The sequence below is a fragment of the Thamnophis sirtalis genome, unplaced genomic scaffold (assembly GCF_051295495.1).
Source record: "Thamnophis sirtalis isolate CommonGarterSnake01/CBP01778 unplaced genomic scaffold, rThaSir2_p1.2 scaffold_2, whole genome shotgun sequence".
In the NCBI taxonomy this organism is placed as follows: Eukaryota; Metazoa; Chordata; class Lepidosauria; order Squamata; family Natricidae; genus Thamnophis; species Thamnophis sirtalis.
Window position 1 is genome coordinate 10,684,544 of NW_028261382.1, and position 23,581 is coordinate 10,708,124.

Consider the following 23,581-nt stretch of genomic DNA (forward strand, 5'->3'; position numbering starts at 1 on the left):
GTTGCCAAGCATCTAAATTTCGATCATGTAAGCACAGGGAAGCTGCAACAGTCGTAAGTGTGAAAAATGATCCTGTCACTTTTTTCAGTGCTGTTGTAACTTTGAATAGTCACTAAATGAATTGTTGTAAGTCGAGGATTATCTTACAACCACATTTCAAAAGAATTCATTCCATAGAATTCAGGAATTTATCTGTATTTATCTGGTGACCAAAAGACATAAATATATTGCCATTTCAGAGCACATGGGATTTTACACCCTTAGTCTAGCTACAATCTTTAAAAACATTTTAAGAAACGGAAAATGTAATGTGACACAAAAGTGTTTAATTAGATTTTTTAGAGCCATACATTTACATAAGACAAGTCATAAAATAAACGGATTTTAATCTCAGTCTGTATCTGTGCGAGTGACACAACACAAACATTCCCAGACATTCAGATGGTTTCCTGTCCTTTTGGGGATGATTTTTTTTTTTTTTGCTCTTTTGACACTATTTATCAATCTCGGTCTCTTATTTTGCTAACTTTGAGACAGAGCAGAAGGATTACACGGCCGCTTCAATTATAAAACCATTTCCTTAAATTAATGAGTACAAAAGAACTCAAGAGGGTAAACTTCAATCTATCATATTGAAAAAGAAACGCTCACTGAAACAAATTTCAAACCAAGGACTTCATTAATTTAAAAAAAAAAACATGACGGCTGAAATAACGATCTGCAAGGCAGATCTGTCATTCTGCAATGTTATTTTGCCATTTTTCCCCTCAATAATAAATTGAGTCAAATTTGGGGGGAAAAAGCTTTCCCGTCTATCTAGCTGAGGCCACATGTTTCTTTCTGATCCTATACATTCTTCCTAGATGCTTAGCTCAGCTGAATTCAACAGGAGATGCTTCATCTACCTGTGAGACTAAAACTCTGCCTTCTGCCCCAAACCCCAAAACTTGTGTTGATAGGATTAGGGTGGCAGGAAGTTAAGGTTGCCTTTAGGCAAGAACAAATCTGCTAATATGCAGATCAGTGGCCGATTAAATATCATTGATACTCTTAATAAGCCCCATATTTTTTTTTTTAAAGCTAGTTCATAAACATAATCGTCTGTAGGCTCCTATTGTTCTCTCTAGCCACTAATCTCTCCATTCTAGACCACTTCTGTGACTGGTGTTACTGAAGGTGGGATGTTGGAAATTAACCTGAAAAATTATAGGTGTAAATAATGATTCCTTTCTGGATCTAGCTTGAGAAAATAAATTGCCAAAAAAGCAAAAAACAAACCACAGGTAGCTACAAACAGATTACATTCAAATCATGCCATACGGTACATAGTAAAAGTGTTTACTGTATATTAAATTTGTCAAGTTATTGACAGACATTTTCATTAAGGATTAAATTATTTTAACAAACCACCGAAGAAAAAATAATTTCCATAGAAATACTGATTCAGTTTCCGTCACCACTCTTATAAACATTTCAGTTTTCACGTTCCCAAAACCTTGTAATCATCGTGCTTATAGTTAAGAGCCACCCTATTCCTCTGCCTAAGGCATGATATTGTTCAGTCCCGAGCAGAGCCAAATAATTAAGAGATTAGGACACAACTGCTATTTCTTTTGGAACATGGGGACCATTTGGATGGACAACCTTACTGATATCTGGGGTCGCCTTGCGGAAGAATTTGTGACCGCGCGAATCGGTGCTGACGTACACATAGCCTGGGGGAGATGGGTAATTTACGGGACAAACCTCTTTCTTCTTCGGGGTGTAGTCCCTATGATAAATGGTTTCGTCGTCGAAACGTGCCGATGTGGACAAAACCACCTTCGGAGGTTTGAAGCTCTGGGTCGGGATTAGTGTGTGTGGCGTATAGTGAGATCGGAAAGTGGTGATATCGTCCAATTTACCTGAGGGCCTCGGTATCTCCTGGGGTTTTTTAATCATTTCCGGGGGATGAATGTCCCACGCTTGGAAGGAATCTCTCATAGTCGTGTTCCCTTGGAAAGGGGGCGTGCTCTTTTTGATCTTTTCCAGCGGTTTCATGAGGACCACCGGACTGACGATGTGAGGAGGATAATCAAGGCGGGATGTGGAGTTAAACTCCATGCTGCCTGTAGGGGGAGCGTACTCCTTCGCTTTGCGAAGCTCGGGTAAGGAAACCGCCCACGGCTGAAAGCGGTCATGGGATTCTGACATGCCCTCAAAATCGGACTTGGTTTCCACTTTGGTCGGTTCGGGCTTGAAGCTTTTGGGGAGATCGCCAGGGAGGCCCCTAAAATCGCTCTGGTGGGTGGTGACGTTTTCGAAAGGCTGGCTGCTGGGCCTGTAGGCTTCTTTCAACTTTTGCCACCTGGGTTCCAGCTGATGGGGAACGTAGTCCATCCGGTGACATGTGTCGCTGCTAAAAGGCTGGCCTGAGAGCGTGGTGGTGTCGGCAGGTTTAATGAGCTTCTGGAGGACAAATTCCCTTGGAATAAACGCATCCTGGGAGGTAGTGGTGTTTCCAAATTTTTCAGTGGGAGGGTGGTAGATGCGCTCCACTTTACAGGGCTCCCTTTTTTCTATTTCCCAACGTTTAAAGTCAGCTTTGAGATGAAAAAAGAAGAATTGTTACATTTTTGATGGACGTTGCTATTCTTCCCATATTGCTCACCTAAGAGTAAGCCAGTGATGAACTTATATCAGTAGCATTTAGACTTCAAAGTGCTTCATAGTGCTTTACAACCCTCTCTCAGCGGTTTACATAGTCAGCATATGGCCCCAAACAATCTCGGTCCTCATTTTACCGACCTTGGAAGGATAGAAGGCTGAGTCAACCTTGAGCTGTTCAGGATCGAATTCCTGGCTGTGGGCAGAAACAGCCTGCAATACTGCATTCTAACCACTAGGAGGGAGGGAGGGAGGGAGGGAGGGAGGGAGGGAGGGAAGGAAGGAAGGAAGGAAGGAAGGGCACTATCAATAGCACTTAGACTTATATACCACTTCATAGTGCTTTTACAGCCCTTTTTAAGTGGTTTACAGAGTCAGCCTCTTGCCCCCGACAATCTGGCTCCTCATTTTACCAACCACGGAAGGTTGGAAGGCTGAGTCAACCTTGAGCCGCTCAGTATCGAACTCCTGGCTGTAGGCAGTGAATTAGCCTGCAATACTGCATTCTAACCACTGCGCCAACCAAGGCTCATAAAATATAAATGGTGATATGGTTATAAAAGGTGACTGGACAATGTGCCAAAATAACTGATTCTGCAAGAACTTGTAGATACATATTTGATTACTTCCACCATATCTGACCATTATAACATAAGAATAAGGTTATCTACAGTATGTCATTTGATCTTAAATGACTTTGCATAAGAAATCCTGAGAGTTATAATATTGTGCAAATTGTTTGATTGCTGAGTAAGTATTGCCCGAAACATCTAAAATATATTTAACTAGCTACTAGCAATTATTAAGAATTATTAATTGCTAGCTACTAGCAATTATTATGTTTATCAGATCAGTTTCAATCATTTTAGGCCCTCACAGGGTAATAAAACGTATTAAACTTGTTTGGCATTTGCTTTACAAAGCTCAGGAAACTGCCCCATGGCTGAAATCGATGGTGGAATTCTGTGATTCCATCAAAAATCAGACTTCGTTTCTATTTTAGTAGTTTCAGGCTTGAAGTTTTTGGGAAGATCACCAAGAAGCCAATCACACCAGTGAGTGGTGAACATGCTTCCTAAAGCATGTCCCAACAAACATGTTTTGGGAAGAATGTTTGGTGGAATATGCTTCGGTTTATCAGCAATATAGTTCTCTAGTGGTTTCATGAATTGAACTAGGTTCTGATCTCTGATTACAGTATAACAAGCTCTTCATAAGAGTCTCCACTGTTGATCAGACATATTTCAATTACAGGGAAATTATTAGGATGGCATTGCAACAGCCAAGTCATAATTTGCCTCCCCAAAGCAGCAATTTGACACTTGGCAATTTTTTTCCCCATTTGTAAAAGTAATTGGCACTATTACCTTGGTAGGTTGGAATGGTGTTCAGTTTACATTTAGAAATGCATTTCTTCTCTACAGGTCTTACTAATATGATTGGTTCTATTTTGTGAGGATTGTAATCTCTTCTGTAAGTGGTTGCCAAGTCAATTTCTCCAGCCAGGGGCTTGTATTCCTCCTGTACACGAACGGGCCGATATGTTATATCATATGGAAGGTAATCAGATCTGGTAGGAGGAGAGGGAGAAAACTCTGAGAAAGAAATGATAACTGCAGCATTTAGTCAATAAATCAGTCTGACTAGTTAAAATCTCTGGATGTATTGAAATTGGGGCTCTAATTAAAATCTTGGCAAACTAAGGAGAGAAAACCAGTTAAATATTATAAAATATAAGGTTGGTAAGCCTGATTTGAAAAGGAACATCCCTTCCTTCCTTCCTTCCTTCCTTCCTTCCTTCCTTCCTTCCTTCCTTCCTTCCTTCCTTCCTTCCCTTCCCTTCCCTTCCCTTCCTTCCTTCCTTCCTTTTCCTTCCTTCCTACCCTTCCTCTGTCCCTCTCTCCCTTCCTCTTGCCTGCACAAATCCCTGTGGTTATCTTGGGAAGATTTCCTCACAATTTTATTAAACTTTAAAAATACAAAGATAAAAAAGCTAAAATACACTAAAAAAATAGTGAAAAAGAAATTTCAAAAAGTGCAGAGAAGAAAATAAACAAAAAATATAAAGAAACGACTTTCCCCCTTCATCAAGACAAATAGTTTCAGTAACTTTTCACCACCTCTGACATTTTGACAATAATTTCCCATATCTCATCTCTTATCTATAAACAAATTATAAAGCCTCATCATTCAATGTTAATCAGCAAAACTCCATTAAGAGTTACCAGAAATAGCAACATATATATTTTAACCTTCCTCCAGCATTAGTGGAGAAGAAAGATTAATTCTCATTTTCTAAAAAAAAATATGCTGAAAAGGTCAAAAGAGATCTACGAAAATGTCCATTTTGGACGCGGGGCTGAAACATAGACTTGTCTGTTCTCCCAAAGTGTGTATCAGTCTTTTAGTCAGTTTGGGATTCCTGGCAACTGTCTGGACAAGCCCCTGCACTTTTCTTGGCAAGATTTCAGAGGTGGTTTGCCAATGCCTCCTTCCTAGCGAGCTTCCTTGGGAGGAAAGAGAGAGAGATGCTGGCACAAGATCACCCAGCTGGCTTTGTGCCTGAAGAACAATACAACTTACAGTCTGCTGGTTGTTAGCCAGGTAACTTAATCACAGCATTACACAACTACACCAAACTGGCTCTTTTTTTCCCCTCTCTCCTACGTAAAGCAAAACATGAACATTAAAGCACCATGGTGCTTAGAGCCGAGGTGCCGCAGTGGTTAAAGTGCAGTACTGCAGGCCACTTTAGCTGACTGCTATCTGTAGTTTGGCGGTTCAAATCTCACTCGCTCAAGGTTGACTCAGCCTTCCATTCTTCCGAGGTGGGTGAAATGAGGACCCAGACTGTGGGGGCGATATGCTGACTCTGTAAACCGCTTAGAGAGGGCTGAAAGCCCTATGAAGCGGTATATAAGTCTAACTGCTATTGCTATTGCTATTCCTTTCCTTTCTTTTCCCCATGGAATTATTCCTTGATTCACGTGCAATGTTTGGGACTCTTCCCCCCCCCCACACTTCATAAAACGTTGTGTTGATCTCAGACAGCAGGTCTATCAAATGTTGGCTGTGCAATGATTGCGATTAAAACTATATCCCAAGCTTACCTCAACACAAATCTCAATAAGCCACTTTAGCAATAGCAATAGCACTTAGACTTATATACCGCTTCACAGTGCTTGACAGCCCTCCCTAAACAATTTACAGAGTCAGCCTATTTGCCCCCAACAATCTGGCTCCTCATTTTACCCACCTCGGAAGGATGGAAGGCTGAGTCAACCTTGAGCCTGGTGAGATTCGAACTGCCAAATTGCAACCAGCCTCCAGTCAGCAGAAGGAGCCTGCAGTACTGCACTCTAACCACTGCGCCACCCTGGCTCAGCATGATAGTCGGAATCTCACTCGGTTGCCTCAAACTTATCAAGATACTTTGATAAGACATTATCATCTTCAGACCTCCAGAGGCCAGTAAAAATTTTTTTATTCTATTTAGCCGACTAAAGCAACAAGAAACTATGGCTAGTTTCTTCTTTATAGCCACACCCAATTTGAAACCATATTTTACTCTTGGATGACAAATCCTGGTTTCTTTTAATCACAACTTGCTGAGATTCGAACTGTCGAACTGCTGGTAGCCGGCAGTCAGCAGAAGTAGCCTGTAGTACTGCACTTTAACCACTGCGCCACTGCGGTTCTTTCTACCTCTTTCCACTTTCTACCTCTTCCCCCATTTTCCTCCTGATTTCCTTGGAATTCCAGTTTCTAATATTGCGCCATATTTACCTGAAGGTGGTGAGGCCTTCCATTTTCCCTCCATGGGTCCGATATTCCTGCTTGGGCCTGATGCTCTTGATCGGAGGGACGTTGTGGTATAAAGGGTATTTTTCTGTGTATTCCGTCATGAGGCCTGACTCTCTTCCATAGTCATAAATCCTTGTGGGATTATGAGGACAACGATGACGTCTGGAATCGAACAGCAACCAGGAAAGAAAAACATCAATGAAGACCATAATCAAAGATAATGCAAGCACTCTCCAAGATCTAGAGATAGTGATTACTTCTTGACATATTAAAGGCAGCATTGTTAACACTTGTGCAAAGGCTGCATATTTAACCGGTCAGATAAAATGACATTCATCTTACGTTGCTTTTACAGACTGCGTTCGGGACGATTCAGTTTAATGCAGTCTCGTAGACTATTCCCAATCTATAAATGAATGAACGAAGACAAAGCATTTCTCATTGCTCAGATAAAACTAATCGAAAGAAAACCACAGCCTCTATTAGGACTTTCAGGTTTTCTGACAGTTTGTAATCAAAATGAATTCCTCAGGCCCTAGTTTGGATAAGGAATATTTTACTGATACTTAAGTGCATTTTAGGGAAATTCAATAGAGGTCCTAAAAAAAAAAGAAATTACATTAAAAAGATTAACCTGTCAGCAGCAAGTAGTCAATCTTCCCACATTTTGTAAGATGAGTATTAAAAGATGGCACTTGCTTAGATAAGATGTTTCTTATCTACTACCCAGAATTCAACCCAGTTAGGGTTGAGATCAAAGTCAACGGAAGATGAAGGGGAACCTAAACTATTTCCTGACCTCACAGAGTAAGCATAGGGGTAAAAAAAAATGATATAGTAGCTTTTCATTGGACGTATAATTCTTTAAGGGGCTTAGGTCAGACTTAATATCTTCTTTTCCACATATTTCATCCCCAAAGTATTGCTATGGAAGGAGGACAGGTTGATAAAGAATGAGCTGGAAGACTGAGGTGGGACTTGGGTCTTAAGTCTCTGCTCGGCTTGATGACAATTTGATGGCTTTTCAACCGGAGGCTCTTTGTAGAGTTGTCATCAAGAATTTTTTTTGGGGGGGGGGGTTCAAACAGCTGACTGTGTCGGGTTTGAGGGGTGTGATAAAGTGACGCCTGCTCTTTCCTTTATTTCATTTATCTTTGCCTCGTGGGTCAGGAGTTCAGTAACTTTGGATGAGACATCTGATTATGCAGACGATGGCTGGCAATTCGTGGCACCATTTAAGCCAGTCTCTTGGATCCCTCTGCATTTCTGTTCTCGTGATTTTGACAGCTTAATCTAGAGTCGCTTTGAGCTTGCAGTTACATTCATGGAAACAACTTAAAACATTCGCTAAATCCCCTGTCATCAAAATGATCTCACCTCCTTGTAAGATTGCTTATTCGTCTGTAGTTGTCACGGAACGACTTACTGGCTGAAATGCGATGAATTGTGACGTCAGAAGGAAGTCAACCCGTCAACATTCTCCCCTGTTTCCTCTCTTTCTCTCGCCTTCCTCTTCCTCTCTCTTTCATTCTATATATTCTGTCATATTATTTTTTTCCCTGAAAGCAGTTTTTGGAAGTCTAAATCTCATCTTCTTAGATCTCTATTATCCTCACCTGTCTAATGCTATAGAATAATTCAAAAACAGCAGTTTAATTTATCTTTTATCGATGGCATCAGTATAAGTTTACCATTACTTTTCAGCAGTTTTGATTTCGGTATGAGTGGTACTTTAGGTGTCAAAAATGAATTGCTTTGCAGTGTTTAGTGTTGAAGCCTTGAAACCTTTCATATACAATTGCTTAGGATAATAGCAACTCAAGTGGAAGTGGAAAACAGTCAACATGGCTTTGTTACAAAGAAATGTTTTTACTGTATTTTATTCTCTGTCAAAACTAATAAGAGCATAGCACAGTGTTTCTCAACCTTGGCAACTTGAAGATGTCTGGACTTCAACTCCCAGAATTCCCCAGCCAGCATTCGCTGGCTGGGGAATTCTGGGACTTGAAGTCCAGACATCTTCAAGTTGCCAAGGTTGAGAAACACTGCCATAGCATTTGTAGTCTTTTCTCCTTTAATTCATGCTTGCAGTCAATTTCTCCTGAGAAGCAACCTAGAACTATGGAGAAATCTCCTGACACTGAGGACAATTAACCAGTGAAACCGCTTGCCTTCAGAAGTTGTGGCTGCTCCACAGGGGTGGGTTTCTCGCCCCGTTCCAACCGGATTGGTTGGAACGAGGCCGGCGGCGTCCTCGCGCACGCACGCGGCGCGCGCGTGCGTATTAGCGTCTGCGCGATGCTCCAGCTGCTCCTGGAGGATCGCGCAGGCGTTCTGCGCATGCGTGGAAAGCGCGAAATTCAAAAAAACCGGGTAAGGAGCGGGCGCGGGTGTGCGGGCGCGCGCGGGCGCGGGGGGGGGGGGGGGGCTTCGCCGTTCCCGGAAGTTACTTACTTCCGGGTTCGGCGACCAACCGGATCGCAGGGACCGGTGCGAACCGGTTGAAACCCAGCCCTGCTGCTCCATCACTGGAGGTTTTTTAAGAAAAGACTGGACAGCCATTTGTCTGGAATGGTAGAATCTGCTTGAGCAGAGGGTTGGACTAGAAGACCTCCAAGGCCCCTTCCAACTCTACTATTCTGTTATGTTATAATTTATAAATGATATCAAGTGTACTTACACTAAGAAAGAAAAGCAGTTTTAGCATACTGTGGACAGTATCATGGCTTCCCCAGAGTGAATTGAAGATTTGTATTTATTAGTTTGTCAAACATGTTCAAGATAGCAGGTATAAATATAAACATGGATATGAACGAAAGAAAGGAATACAAATAAATGGGGACAGTAGGACAGGGACAGTAGGCACACTGGTGCGGTTATCGACGCCCCCTTTACGGACCTCTTAGGAATGGGGTGAGGTCCACGGTTGAGAGTTTGAGGTTGAAGCTGTGGGGTTTTGGGGACTATGAGGGTTAGAGATTGGAGATGACACTAAATCTCAGTTACAAATCTGTTCTGACCCCCCTCGTTCCACACCAAAGCACACTCCGAGCCAGAGATAAATTACGGCATTTAATTAATAGACAGACAGGTCCTTGGCAGCAACCCGGCACAGACAAGCTCGGGCAGCAATAAACACAGATAAGGCTTGGCAGCAATCCAGCCTGCCAAGCTCACAGTAATGTCCTCCGACATTCAATCCTGCATTGACTTCTGCAAAGAGGGCCGTGTGCACAAGTAGCTTTTTTTTTCCTCTTTAAAAGAATTTTTGGATTTCTCCTCACCAAACCTTTAAGACTGAAAGAGTTAGAGTTGAAATATAAAGAGATTGTCAATCGCCATACGGTTAGATTGATAGGCAATTATGGACTATCTTGATTATATCCTCTTTAGAAAGAATATGCTAATGTATGGTTGAGAAAAAGATCAAACTTCATTCCATGGAAACCCAAAGTTCATAGGGAGGGTTTCTTTCTATGATGGGATTCTTGGATCAACGTGAATATCAGTTATCAAAAATGCAGGTAGAAAATTAAGCAGGCAATAGGCAATTACAAAAAGGGAAGCCAACTTTCTGAATCTGTTTCTTTGCACTTAGTGACTTATAAATAGACTAATGTTCTGAAAACCTGACCTAAATTACTATATATTTTAAATAGCTGTAAAGCTATGCTGAAAAAGTTGTTCTCAAGGTATTGTGATAAATTCAATAAAAAGAAGGGAATTCTTGATGAACTTAAGGAGAAATGAGAGTATTGGATAGTAAATGGACAAATAAAATTACCAATCAAAGAGAATATTTGTATCTCGGGGTTGAAATGAGATGTTCTCTCTTACTCTTTCCTCTTCCTCTCTTCTCTCTCTGTCTCTCTCATCCTCTTTCTCTTTGTCTCTCTTCTCTTTCTCTCTCCCTCTTTTCCATTCTTCTGTCACTTTCTCTCTCCTTCTCCCTTCTCTCTCCTCTTTGTCTCTTTCTGTCTCTTTCACCCTCTTTCTCTTTGTCTCTCTTTCTCTCTCCTTCTTTCCCACTCTTCTGTCACTTTCTCTGTCCTTCTCTGTCTCTTTCTGTCTCTCTTCCCTCTTTTTTTCTTCCTCTCTCCCACTCTTTTATCACTTTCTCTCTACTGCCCAACCTGTCCCCATACTTATCTTCGATTGATCATGTTTGCAATAATTTACCTTCTTTCCTAGATAGGCACAGTTCCCTTACCGGATCCCACTCAAACACACAAACACACACACACTCACACAATCACGCACAAAACCATTTTTCTCCATTCCAATTCGGATCCTATAAATCAATTGCTCTGTGAAACATCTGTGAAAAAAATTCAGGTGCTCAGGCATGAAAATGTGCTGCTCAAATACTATACTTTTCCGCACGCACTGAAAAAAAATTAGAGGGAACATTGGAGAGGACTGGTCCGAGGTAGCCCAGCTGGCTTTGTGCAGTACATGAACTGTGGGACTCTCCATTTCTAGCCTGATACCTTAACCATTACATGACACTGGTTCTCATAGCCCCAAATGTACTTTTATAATTCTGAGTGTTTTTAGGAAGGAGAGATGGCTGTTAAACTACTTTAATGATAACACAGTGAATCAGAAGAAGGTGCCATTGAGTTCCACTGGGATTACACAGATGTCTATTAAGTTGTGTATGCACATCATGTACACGAGTGCTTTCAGTTGTGGTAAACCTAGAAAAATCACAACTGTCTCAGTTAGGACAGAAACATTTCTCACAGAAAAAATGTCCATATGTGCACCATAGGCTTAATCTCAATTAGGTGACCTTTATGATCACACGCACGGAACGCTGTTACCTTCCCACCAAAGGTGGTCCCTATTTTTCTACTTGCATTTTTATGTGCTTTTGAACTGCTAGGTTGGCAGAAGCCGGGACAAGTAACGGGAGCTCACTCCGTTACGCGGATGCTAGGGATTCAAACTGCCTAACTGCCAACCTTTCTGATTGACAAGCTCAGCGTCTTAGCCACTGAACCTCTGCGTCCCATTAGAGTCGGGAACGACTAGCACCTATGCGAACCTTTACTTTTATGATTACGCACACACAACTCTAATCAGGTGAAAGATTACAGTCCCCTCGCCACTTACATAACTACTTTATATGTATGTTTGAATGTTTATTTTATTTATATGCCGCCCTTTTCCCCCGAAGGGGACTCAGGGCGGCTCACAACTCAACCAAGGGAGGGGGATACAGACAAAAAATTGAAACAACGCGCAACAATACATAATTTAAAACACACAACAGTCATACCATTCGAGAAGGGGGTAGAAGCTTTTTAGCCCCAGGCCTGTCAGAATAGCCAGGTTTTAAGGGCTTTGCGGAAGGTCTGGAGGGTGGTGAGGGTTTGAATCTCCACAGGGAGTTCGTTCCAGAGGGTCGGAGCGGCCACAGAGAAGGCTCTCCTCCGGGTAGTCGCCAGTCGGCACTGGCCGGCGGATGGAATTCGGAGGAGGCCTAATCTGTGGGATCTAATCGGTCTAAAGGAGGTAATTGGCAGCAGGCGGTCTCTCAAGTACCCAGGTCCAATACCATGAAGGGCTTTATAAGTGACGTCTAGCGCCTTGAAGCGTATCCGGAGACCAATAGGCAGCCAGTGCAGCTCGCGGAGGATAGGTGTTACGTGGGTGAATCGAGGTGCACCCACGATCGCTCGCGCGGCTGCATTCTGGACAAGCTGGAGTCGCCGAATGCTCTTCAAGGGGTGCCCCATGTAGAGCACGTTGCAGTAGTCCAGTCTAGAGGTCACATTTGTCCTATTTTTTTCCTCCTTCTTAGCAACTCTTAATTTGTGTATGGCTGAATTCCCCAGGTAACAAGTCCTAAGCAACAAGGTTTCCCATTGAAACAAATAGTGCTGCTATGAAACCTTGGCGAGCACAATGAATGCCTGAATCAATGCCCACTTGAGATGTTATCAATTACAGCAGTGTTGACAATGTTTATTCTGCAAATCATGTGTGGATAATCTTGGTTCATAGAGCTTTTGTTCTCTGGTATTTCATCCCAGAATCTGAACAAAAAAAAACCTGTTTAGTTTTCAGCTTCCACTGTCATGTCATGTTTATATTGGCCGGAGTTCAAGAAGTTGATTCACATTGTAACTTGTTTTTGCTTTTTGTTTGTTTAAAAAGCTGACTCCCATATCCCAACTAGTTGTTGAAACTTCCTTTTAGTTCCAAAAGTTGTCATTTTAAATACCATGCGGGCTCCTTGAGTAAGATTCAAGGATTTGGGCTCCCAACTCGTTCTAGCAAGTATCCACTGGAAGGCTCTCTTTTCTTCAAAGTGAAAATGCAAGAATTCATCATTATTCTGAATTATTATTATTCAAGGCCGTATGGAAGACTGAGACAACTTTTAAAAACCATATTTAAAGAGCCTGTTGAAAAATTAAAATCTGAACAGAAAAGTTTGCAACTGATTTTGTGAGGGTCATATTCAAATCATAACATCTCTAGATCCAAAACAATTTAATTCACTATATTTAAGAATAATGTTTGAGTGGCAGGGTGGCCTAGAGGTAAAAACCCTGGCCTCTCATTCAGAAGGTTGAGAGTTCAATCCTACACAGTGACAAATGTTTCTCTATCAGTCACAAAGAGAAACTATCTACTGCAAACTCTATGTGGGTGTCAGGAAGGGTATCCAGCTAGTAAATACTCAAGCTAGTAAATACTCAGCTCCATTCAGTTACCCTAACTCTACCCCGAATATGTCTGTCTGTCTGTCTGTGGATATGGATATGGATGAATAATATTTAAAGGTCCTCAGGGTAAAATTAAGTATTTATGTGTTTGGTTCTAGTATATTTTTGCTGGATATATGTGCGCATAGGGACAGAGATTTAATTATTTCTCTTTTTGTTATTATCTTGCTAGTATGTCTTTTCTAAAGCTAGTATTTATGTTGACAGAATGCTCTTTTGGCGCCAATAAGCAATTCCAGTGGAGAGATTTTCATCTCTCATACAGTAATAATCTTCACTCCTGTTTCCCAATAGCAAGCTACAATTTCAACCACTATCATATGTCCACAGACAAATCAGTTGCTACATGTTCTGTTTTGTTTTTTAAGTGTGCACAACATGCCAAAACACAATATCACATTCAGGGTGGATGCTTTTCCTTTTGGACATATCTTTGGAGCCAAAAGAAACGACTCAAAAATGATGATGGGGAATGAACTGTAGCTGTCAGCCTCCTTCAAGGATGAGTAATTCTGCTGTATTTGCAATGAATAACCAATGAAAAAATTATATTACATAGAAAAGGGAAGCATACCAACCCAAGTGCAAGGCAACATAGTCACTATGCAGAATTGTACAAGGGACAAGAAATGTTGTGATGTACACAAACTCTTTTCTTAAAGCTGCCCATCATTGCCCTGGGATATTCATTGGGTACTAGGGACTGAAAGTGACAAGCAACAGGTGCCACCTAATCTCCAAGAAAGACTGTGGAACATATGTTCCAGGGTCATTCCTCGCTATTAACTTCAATTGATTCCTGTACTTTCATTGCTGCATACAGCAAGTAACTAAAATGTTTTCAGCTTGGGGAGCTCACAAAATGGTTGCAGTGGGGGACTTGCCAATTCATAAAACAGAAGCCATGGTGGGCATGGCCAATCATAAAACACCCATTTACCAAAAGTAAATTAGCAGTACAAAGGGATTTATATTAATCCGGTGAGACCTTTATAGATCCCAAGGCATTCTTGCAAGCAATTAGGAAATAGAGTATGGTGCTTTGCTGCTTTCTGTTTACTGCATCCATCCATCCATCCATCCATCCATCCATCCATCCATCCATCCATCCATCTCTCATCTATCTGACCCATCATCTCTCTTTGTCTGTCTATTCCATCCATTGTCTATATCACTCTTTCATCTATCTATAATCTACCCACCTACCTATCTCTAATCTATCCACCCATCCATCCATCATCTGTCTATATCACTCTTTTATCTATCTATAATCTCCCTCCCTCCCTCCCTCCCTCCCTCTAATCTATCTACCCATCCATCCATCGTCTATATCAGTCTTTCATCTATCGCAGTGTTTGCCAATGTGGGCCCCACGTCCCACAGGGGGACAATTTGGTTTTTAATGGGGGCAATTTGAACCTTTTTTAATGGCCTTTTAGGCTTCCTCTGCATGAGTAGAGTTCACTTTCTAAAGTAAAGTAAGAATTATATGTCGGGGGGGGGGGGCATCAGATTTTAAAGATCCTTAAGTGGGGCATAGCCAAAAATAAAGTTTGGGAACCACTGATCTATCATCTATTGTCTGTCTGTCTGTCCGTCCGTCCACCCACACATACACCCACACATGATAGGCATTGACTGTATAGGAAAAATTAAAAGTTATGGCCTCCATACCTCCTATACCTGCATTACATGTACATAAATGCAGTCTAGGGCTCATGAGTTTCCCACCAGTTGATCTTTATTTTGGCAGGAAACAAAAACATTTCAGACTTGAGATTTTGTTCTTTCTTGTTCTTGCTTGATTGCCTGCGTGAGATTTTCACATCAGTAGCAGGCAAGCGAGGGGGACGGGGGGACGGACGACAAAGAGTCCAATTCTATACATCAAGAGATGAGGGATTGCTCTGAAATAATATTCTATTAGATTTATGTGCTGCTTGATACCCAGCGACTTTGGCTAGTTAGTCAAAAGAAACAAAGCAGGCACGGAGGATAAAATGGGCAGAATCTCCTTCCCATCCAAGCAACTTGGTGGAAGGGCAAGAAGAGCGGATCTTTTTTTTTTTTTAATTCCATTTTTTATTACACAACAACCCCGTAGAGTAGGTCGGGCTGAAAGGAAAAAAGCGTGGCCTTGGCCGGCTTGACACCCGTCCACAAACCCAGAAAGAACCCCATTTCCGGGGCTCCTCCCGGGCACACGCGTGTAGAGAACACGTAACGTGTGAACGACCCCGATGCTCCCTGCGGCAAATGCGCGGAGGCTCCGAATAAGCGCCGCTCCAACAACCCTCCCCTCCTGCCCACTTTCTTACCCGCAAGTGCAAATCTGGCACAAACACTGCGGCTGCTTCATCCTGGCGTCTCCCGCAGCTACCTACGCGGCCTCCTCCTCCGCCTCCTCCTCCTCCTCGGTAACTAGGGAAGCGCCCCGTCGCTTAGCAACCCTACCGGCGTTCTCGCCCCTCCCGGCTTCCGTACGCTCGCCACGCCCTCGGCGAGGGGGAGGAGTGCCGGCTTCCAGAAGCTCCGCCCTTCCTCGGTAACTAGGGGAGCGCCCCATCGCTTAGCAACCCTCCAGGCGTTTTCGCCCCTCCCGGCTTCCGTACTCTCGCCAGGAGATTCCAGGAGCTCCGCCCCTCCACTTCGACGAGTCGCGTGGAGCGGCGGCCCAGACGGACTTCCGGTTGGAACCGGGGGAAGGCGGATATCGGGAGCCGTGGAGGTCAGTCCAATGGGGGGGTCGGACGGGGAAAGGGGCGGGGCTTAGCTTCCTTTTGGGGAGGGCGACCCTCTATGGACGTCGAGGAACCCCCCCCCTCCGATAGTTTCCCGCTGTCCCGCAGCCTGACTTCCTCTGGTGGGGTTCTTGCGGGGGTGAAATGAGGACTGGAGCCCCTTTTGAGAAAAGACGGGGTGAGACAGGTAGTCCTCGACTTACAATGGTTCACTTAGTGACCGAAGTTACACCCGCAATGAAAAAAGTAACTTATGGCCGTTTTTCACACTTAACCAGGGATGCAGCAGCCTCGTGGTCAAGTGATTTACATTGGGGTGCTTGAGAGCTGATTCACATTTATGACGGTTGCAGCGTCCCGGGGTCACGTGATCCCCTTCTGCGACCTTTCAAGGTCCACGGGGAAACCAGATTCACTTAACGACCGTGTTACTAATTTAATAACTGCAGCGGTTGGCTTAACAAATGTGGCAAGAAAAGTTGTAAAATGGGGCAAAACTCCCTTAACAAAATTCTCACTGAGCAGCATAAATTTTGGGCTTAATTGTGGTCGTCCGTTGAGGGCAACCTGTACTATTTTGTTATACAGGTAGTCCTCGACTTATGACCACAATGGAGCCCCAAATTTCCATTGCTAACTGAGACAGTTATTAAGTGAATCACTGCAGTTGTGAAGTTAGTAATGGGGTTGTAAAGTGGATCTGGCTTCCCCATTGACTTTGCTTGTCCGAAGGTTGGGAAAGCGGATCATGTGATCCCGGGACACTGCCACCGTCGTAAATATGAGTCAGTTGCCAAGCATCTGAATTTACATCACGTGACCATATGCTCCAACGGTCATGTGAAAACCGGTCATAAGTCCCTTTTTTTGTGTGTCGTTATAATTTTGAACGGCCACTAACTGGTTGAATTGAATTGAATTGAATTAGCTTTATTTATATGCCGCCCTTTTCCCTGAGGGGACTCAGGGCGGCTCACAATCCAAGGGGGAGGGGAATACAAAAAACAAAATGCACACATAAAACAATACACCGTTAAAAGACACAACAGTCATACTATTCGGGAGGGGTTAAAATCTTAACCCCAGGCCTGTCGGGAAAGCCAGGATTTAAGTGCTATGCGGAAGGTCTGAAGGGTGGTGAGGGTACGAATCTCCACGGGGAGTTCGTTCCATAGGGTCGGAGCAGCCACCGAGAAGGCTCTCCTCCAGTTGTAAATTAAGGATTACCTGTTCCGTGTTTCTCTGTATGCTGGCTCCAAAGGAGCCCTCCCAAAGTGACATATGATAGCGATTGATTGATCTGAATTGATTAGGTTTTCAATAGACTCCATGTAGTCTGATGCCATAACTTTGTATAATTTAATCCAAAGTAATTCTGAATACTGATCGTAGTGGCTGAGTCGGATGATACAAAGCATGGGAAAGCAACTCTGTTCTCCCCCCCTTTTAAGGGGTCATTTATCCTTCAATAGTATCTATTTTGTAACCTCGTGTGACATTGCAGTCTAGTTTTTCTTGTTTATATCAACCCTGCTAACGAAATGAGTAATTTTGTGTAAGGTGAGGCTTTTAATTAAGGAATGACAATCATAGAGCAGTAATTAATTAGTTTGGCTTTAAAAAACGAGGTATGCCTTTCATGTTGAAGGAGTATAGTTTGCTTTCTGCATTTGCCTTGTTTTTTGAAAGAGTTGAAAAGAATTGGAGCAGAGAGATTCCAGAAGCAGATTCTAAGTAAATAGTAGAAAGTCTTTATTATTATGCAACTTTAAATACATATGCATAGAAAACATGAAATAAAAGTGTTAGTGGTTGTGTAGTATTCAGCATTTGAAGTTTTGGTTGCTTTTGTTTCTCACAAAAGATGAATATACATTGTGTGATTTTTGTTTTCAGCTTAACTGCTACAGGGCAAAACCATATTCATTTGTCATATACATTCCTTACCTATTTGGAAAGCTAAGAACTAGCTCATCTTGATTCTTAACTTCAACCTCTGAAGAGTTGTTTTTTTAGTTTGCATCTTCCTTTCAATATGAAATACTTTTCCTTACAGTGAAACATCAAACCATGGTTCCACCTCGTTCAAATAAAACCTCTGGACTTCAGCAAAACACTGCCTGCATCAGGAATATTTGTATACTGGCTCATGTAGACCATGGTAAGAGAAATAACCTCCACTCTAAAGAATAAACTATTTGTGAATTATGTGTCTATTTAAATTAATTTCTTTTGACAAGCGGTATTTATTTTGATTGTGTAATTTGCTGGTGTTACATGGACTTTGTGTCTCTAGAGAGTGTACCGTTTCAGAGGAAGCCAAGCATAAAAGTAACAAATTGCCATATGGATGAAGGTTTTTTTTGTTTTCATTTTTGTATTCTTTGCAACATATTTTCAAGTAGGCTGCAAGTGGCAGTACTACCTTTCCTTTTGGAGGATGCTTTCACTTTAACTCCTCCGCTAAGCAAAATATTGGACTTTCTGGGCTAAAAATTAAAATCTCATTTCAATTATAATTCTGCAAAAAAAAAGTATTTTTCTGAGTTTGTCAGCAGAAACAAAAAGTTATTCTTTTCTTGCCGAGTTGTCAGCAAACAAACCCCACTACAATCATATTTGGTGGAAAATTGATTATTCTTTTTCTTTATTTCTCTTTCTAGGAAAAACAACTTTAGCTGATTGTCTCATTTCCAGCAATGGAATAATATCTAGAAGATTGGCAGGAAAGGTGCTTTGAGATCTATTCAATCTTTTACCGTGTTTCCCTGAAAATTTTCTTTTGACCCCAGAAATAAACGCTTGGCCTTATTTTTGGGGAGGTCCTATTATTTTTGAGGTGCAGGAGGCAGCAAGCATGGTCACCTCATAGCTGCTGCTGTGTAGCAATAGGGGGGGGTATTTTAACGCATGTGCTGAAAAGCCCAATTGGGCTTATTATCTGGGGAGGTCTTATTTTCGGGGGAAACGGGGTATTTTAAATGTTTTGTCACAAAAACCTATAGAATGTGTAGGAAAACACATGTCCTGTGATTTTCATTCCTACAGCTGCGATATTTGGATAGCCGAGAAGATGAGCAGATCCGAGGTATCACGATGAAGTCAAGTGCGATTTCATTGCTCTTTGTGAAAGGTAAAGTAGCTAAGCACATTCTCTGTGTGCATTTGAACCATAAAATGTCACGTGATCATAAAATAGTCTCCCTGAAATTGGGCTTTAATTGGTAGTTATTTCCTACTATGTTACTTATTATATGATCTGTTCAAATGAAATCATGATCACCACAGACCAATTCTTAAAAGGATGAGCAGTGAAGAATAAAGAGCCTGGGTGAAAGTTTAAAGGTTGCACTGAAATACAAAAATACAGTCTGCACAAGCACAGAGAATATATATTTAATTCAAGCCACTAACAAACTATTGTTGATTACCCAGCAGTAATGGGAAATTACTGACTGCAAACAGATAATTTAAATTTTCTAATGTACTAATGTAATGTAGAGGGAAAAAATACCAGAGCAGACACATTCATCTGTTTAAATGTAGTTCATTTGCTTTCCGGCTTCACTTCCAAAATACTTGCATTTTAACTCTTTTTTTTCTTTGATTCTAGAAAATCAGGAACACCTCATCAATCTAATAGACTCTCCTGGCCATGTGGATTTCTCTTCAGAAGTGTCCACAGCTGTCAGACTTTGTGATGGTTGCATCATTGTAGTAGATGCTGTGGAAGGAGTCTGCCCGCAGGTATTGGAAAACAAGATGCTTTTCACTAAGAAATAGTAAAATATTAATAAGAGTGGTCCAGTGGTGGGTTTCGAACCTACTCTGTGGGTGTGGCCTCCTTTGTAGGAGTGGCTTGCCACCCATGTGACCGGATGGGAGTGGCTTGCTGCCCATGTGACCGGATATGAAGATGCCGACGACACTTGTCAGAACCACCTTAAATTACCTCACCCACAGCACTGGCATGCATAAGAATAGGATGTAAACTTGTTTTTTAAAAGGCATCTTTGGTTTGCGTTAAAACAACTTCAACACACGCAATGTTCTGATTGCACCACAAACGCAATAGTCATCCTTACCTTTCACAGAGGCACTGAGTTTTATAAATAGGAGCATGATAGTGTAGAATAATCATATCCAAGGACCAGTGGTGGGTTTCAAAAATTTTTGGAACCTCTTCTGTAGGTGTGGCCTGCTTTCCGGGTCCACTGGTGGAACCTCTTCTAACCGGTTCGGTAGATTTGACGAACCGGTTCTACTGAATAGGTGCGAACTGGTAGGAACCCACCTCTGGAGTGGTCTGTTAGATTTCAACACCACAAATTAAGGCAGGTTCTCGGTCCAAGTATGCTAAGCCGAAAAACACAGTTTTCCTTACTCAACCTGGTTTTAGTTTTTACTTCACTTGGTGACTATCGTGTGTGCGTGCGTTTGTGTGTCTTGGTAATAAAGTAATTCTGTGAGAGAAAATAACAGAATGGTTAATTGGCGTCTGCCATCATCCATGCTTTAGGTCAAGTTAGATCGTTATTGTTTGTAAGAAGAGTTTTGTTTATAGAGATCTATAATATTCCATAGTTGAAAGTGAAGGTTTAGAACAAGCGTGGGGGCAAGTGTTGGCGTCTCTTTCAAGATGCTACACCTCTGACTAAGCTGACTCAGTAGCCAAGACGTCACAGAAAAATAGGTACATGGGTTAAGACACACTTAACCCATAAGGTTAAGGAGCCAGTGCCCTCTCTCAGCCTATTATCATATCCAGTCGACACCTCCTTAACCCAAATTACGTACTTTCCTGGCATGGCACAGCTGCTGTGTGAACTCCAGAAAAGAGGTGCTGAAATGTGACATCTGTGCCCACGCTCAGTTCAAAGCAGCTTTCAGCCTCGGGCCCAAACTGTCACAAATCTCTATTTGTGTATCACAACCTTCACAAACTTTCAACTTGAATAAAATGTGTATGCCGCCCACTCCCATAGGGACTCTGGGCGGCTCACAGCAAAAAAATAAAAGCATTAAAAGATTAAGAAAAGATACAATATTAAAAACCAATACACCATCCATTCAATCAAGTGGGGCTGGAAATTAATCAACAGCCCCAGGCTTGCCGCAACAGCTAGGTCTTGGGCGCCTTACGGAAGGCCGGGAGAGTGGTGAGGGTCCGGATCTCAGCGGGTAGATCATTCCACAGGGCACACAACCACAACCTTCTGTGAACACGTTTTGTCTTTAAGACACATGCAGTGTTACGTCAAGCATGGCTGGAGAACATCCGTCCGGTCCTGGTGATTAATAAAATAGATCGTCTCATCTTGGAACTCAAGTTTACCCCTCAGGAAGCATATTCTCACCTGAAGAACATCTTGGAACAGGTAAGAGAGGTCCCTGTCTCAGTATTGGGAAATGGGAAAAAGCTGTATTTCCAGGACATATTAATCAATCAATCAGAATACAGCTGGAAGGGGCCTTGGAGGTCTTCTAGTCGAGCCCCCTGCTCAAGCAGGAGACGCTACACCAGGGGTGTCAAACTCGATTTCATTGAGGGCCGCATCAGGTTTGCATTTAGCAATAGCAAGAGCAGTTAGACTTATATACCGCTTCATAGGGCTTTCAGCCCTCTCTAAGCGGTTTACAGAGTCAGCATATTGCCCCCAACAATCCGGGTCCTCATTTTACCCACCTCGGAAGGATGGAAGGCTGAGTCAATCTTGAGCCGGTGAGATTTGAACAGCCGAACTGCAGAACTGCAGTTAGCTGAAGTAGCCTGCAGTGCTGCACTCTAACCACTGCGCCACCTCGGCTCTAGTGAAGGGCATTTGACTTCACTTGTGTTGGGGGCGCCTTTGGTGGTCCAAGCACTCTGCCTGTGAATATGGAGATCAGGAAGGCCGTGGGGTTTTTTCCGGCAGTGGTACCATGGGCTGGTCCTTCGCTGTTCCCAGGGCAGCCTTGTGGACCAGATCTAAGCATCTTGTGAGTTTGACACCTCTGCCCTATACCATTTCAGACAAGGGACTGTCCAGTCTTTTCTTAAAAACCTCCAGTGGTGAAGCACCCACAACATCGGGAGTCAAGTCGTTCCACTGGTTAATCATCCTCACTGTTAGGAAGTTTCTCCTTAATTCCAGGCTGCTTCTCTCCTTGATTAGTTTCCATCTATTGTTTCTCCTCCTGGTACAGATTGGCTGTTGTCGTTGTTGCTTTGTACAAGTAGTCCTAGACCAGTGTTTCTCAACCTTGGCAACTTGAAGATGTCTGGACTTCAACTCCCAGAATTCCCCAGCCAGCATTCGCTGGCTGGGGAATTCTAGGAGTTGAAGTCCAGACATCTTCAAGTTGCCAAGGTTGAGAAACACTGTCCTAGACTTACAATTGAGCCCCAAATGTCCATTGCTAAAGCAAGACCGTTCTTAAGTAATTTTTTTTGGTCCCATTTCACCACCTTTCTTGCCACCGTTGTTAAGTGAACCACTGCAGTTGTTTAAGTTAGTAGCACTGGCATTATGTGAATCCGGCTTCCCCATTGACTTTGCTTGTCAGAAGGTCGCAAAGAGCAATCACACAATCACACGGCATCCACCGTAAATTGGAGCCTGTCGCCACGCGCCCGAATTTTGATCTTGTGATGATGGGGATGCTGCAGTGGTCCATAATGTGTGGGAAACGGCCCTCGTTGTTTTCAGAGCTACTGTTAACTTCGAATGGTCATTAAATGAATGGTTGTAAGTTAGGGACTACCTGTACTTAATTTTAATAGCATAAATGTTTGTATTATTGTTAGTTGCGAAGTCGTGTCCGACCCATCGCGACCCCCATGGACAACATTCCTCCAGGCCTTCCTGTCCTCTACCATCCTCTGGAGTCCGTTGTTGTAATTTTAAATTGTTGTTTTTATTTTTATATCCCCCTTCCCTTTTTATTGTAAGCTGCCCGGAGTCTTCCGAGAGTGGGCGGCATACAAAACCAATAAATAATAAAATAATAATAATAATAATAAACTCATGCCGACTGCTTGGGTGACTCCATCCAGCCACCTCCTTCTCTGTCGTCCCCTTCTTCTTTTGCCCTAGATCGTTCCCAGCATTAGGCTCTTCTCCAGTGAGAACTTCCTCCTCATTAGGTGGCCAAAGCATGTGAGTTTCCTCTTCAGGATCTGGCCTTCTAAAGAGCAGTCAGGGTTGATCTCCTCAAGTGCTTGCATAACACCTTTAATTCCTATCTTTCTGGTATTTTAATGCATCCTTTATGCCAAGGTTCTTAAACTGCCTCTAGGACCATAAAGCCCGAATGTCATACATCAGTGTTTCTCAACCTTGGCAACTTGAAGATATCTGGACTTCAACTCCCAGAATTCCCCAGCCAGCATTCGCATAAATTTAATTCTCATAAATTAAATGATAGAGTTTCTCTTTGTTTCTAGGTAAACGCGATCACTGCTACACTCTTCACCTCCCAAATCCTTGAAAAAAGAGCCGAGAAAGACACGGACGTTCAGCTGAATTTTGATCCTACTAACGTAGACCAGGTTTACGACTGGAGTGCAGGCTTGGAGCTTACAGATGATTCGCACCTTTATTTTTCACCTGATCAGGGAAACGTCGTCTTTGCCAGCGCAATTGACGGCTGGGGCTTTGGGTGAGTTTA

The 23,581-nt window shown here is 42.6% G+C and overlaps 2 protein-coding genes across 2 annotated transcripts in view; one reads left to right on the forward strand and one right to left on the reverse strand.

Annotated features, from left to right (window-relative positions):
* Positions 1-308: 308 nt before the first annotated feature.
* SAXO2 (stabilizer of axonemal microtubules 2) lies at positions 309-15,595 on the reverse strand. The gene is made up of 4 exons (XM_087704267.1): positions 15,509-15,595; positions 6,433-6,612; positions 4,014-4,216; positions 309-2,582 (listed from the first exon to the last, which is right to left on the reverse strand). Exons 1-4 carry the CDS (start codon positions 15,547-15,549, stop codon positions 1,591-1,593), a joined length of 1,416 nt encoding a protein of 471 aa, XP_087560393.1. The 5' UTR covers positions 15,550-15,595; the 3' UTR covers positions 309-1,590.
* Positions 15,596-15,833: 238 nt separating this feature from the next.
* EFL1 (elongation factor like GTPase 1) overlaps positions 15,834-23,581 on the forward strand; it is a 75,012-nt gene continuing 67,264 nt past the window's right edge. The window contains exons 1-7 of the mRNA XM_087704268.1: positions 15,834-15,918; positions 17,988-18,092; positions 18,595-18,662; positions 18,980-19,064; positions 19,545-19,678; positions 21,172-21,309; positions 23,358-23,572. Of these exons, the coding sequence (XP_087560394.1) occupies positions 18,002-18,092; positions 18,595-18,662; positions 18,980-19,064; positions 19,545-19,678; positions 21,172-21,309; positions 23,358-23,572 (731 nt within the window). The 5' untranslated portion in view covers positions 15,834-15,918; positions 17,988-18,001. The remainder of the gene's footprint in view (positions 15,919-17,987; positions 18,093-18,594; positions 18,663-18,979; positions 19,065-19,544; positions 19,679-21,171; positions 21,310-23,357; positions 23,573-23,581) is intronic.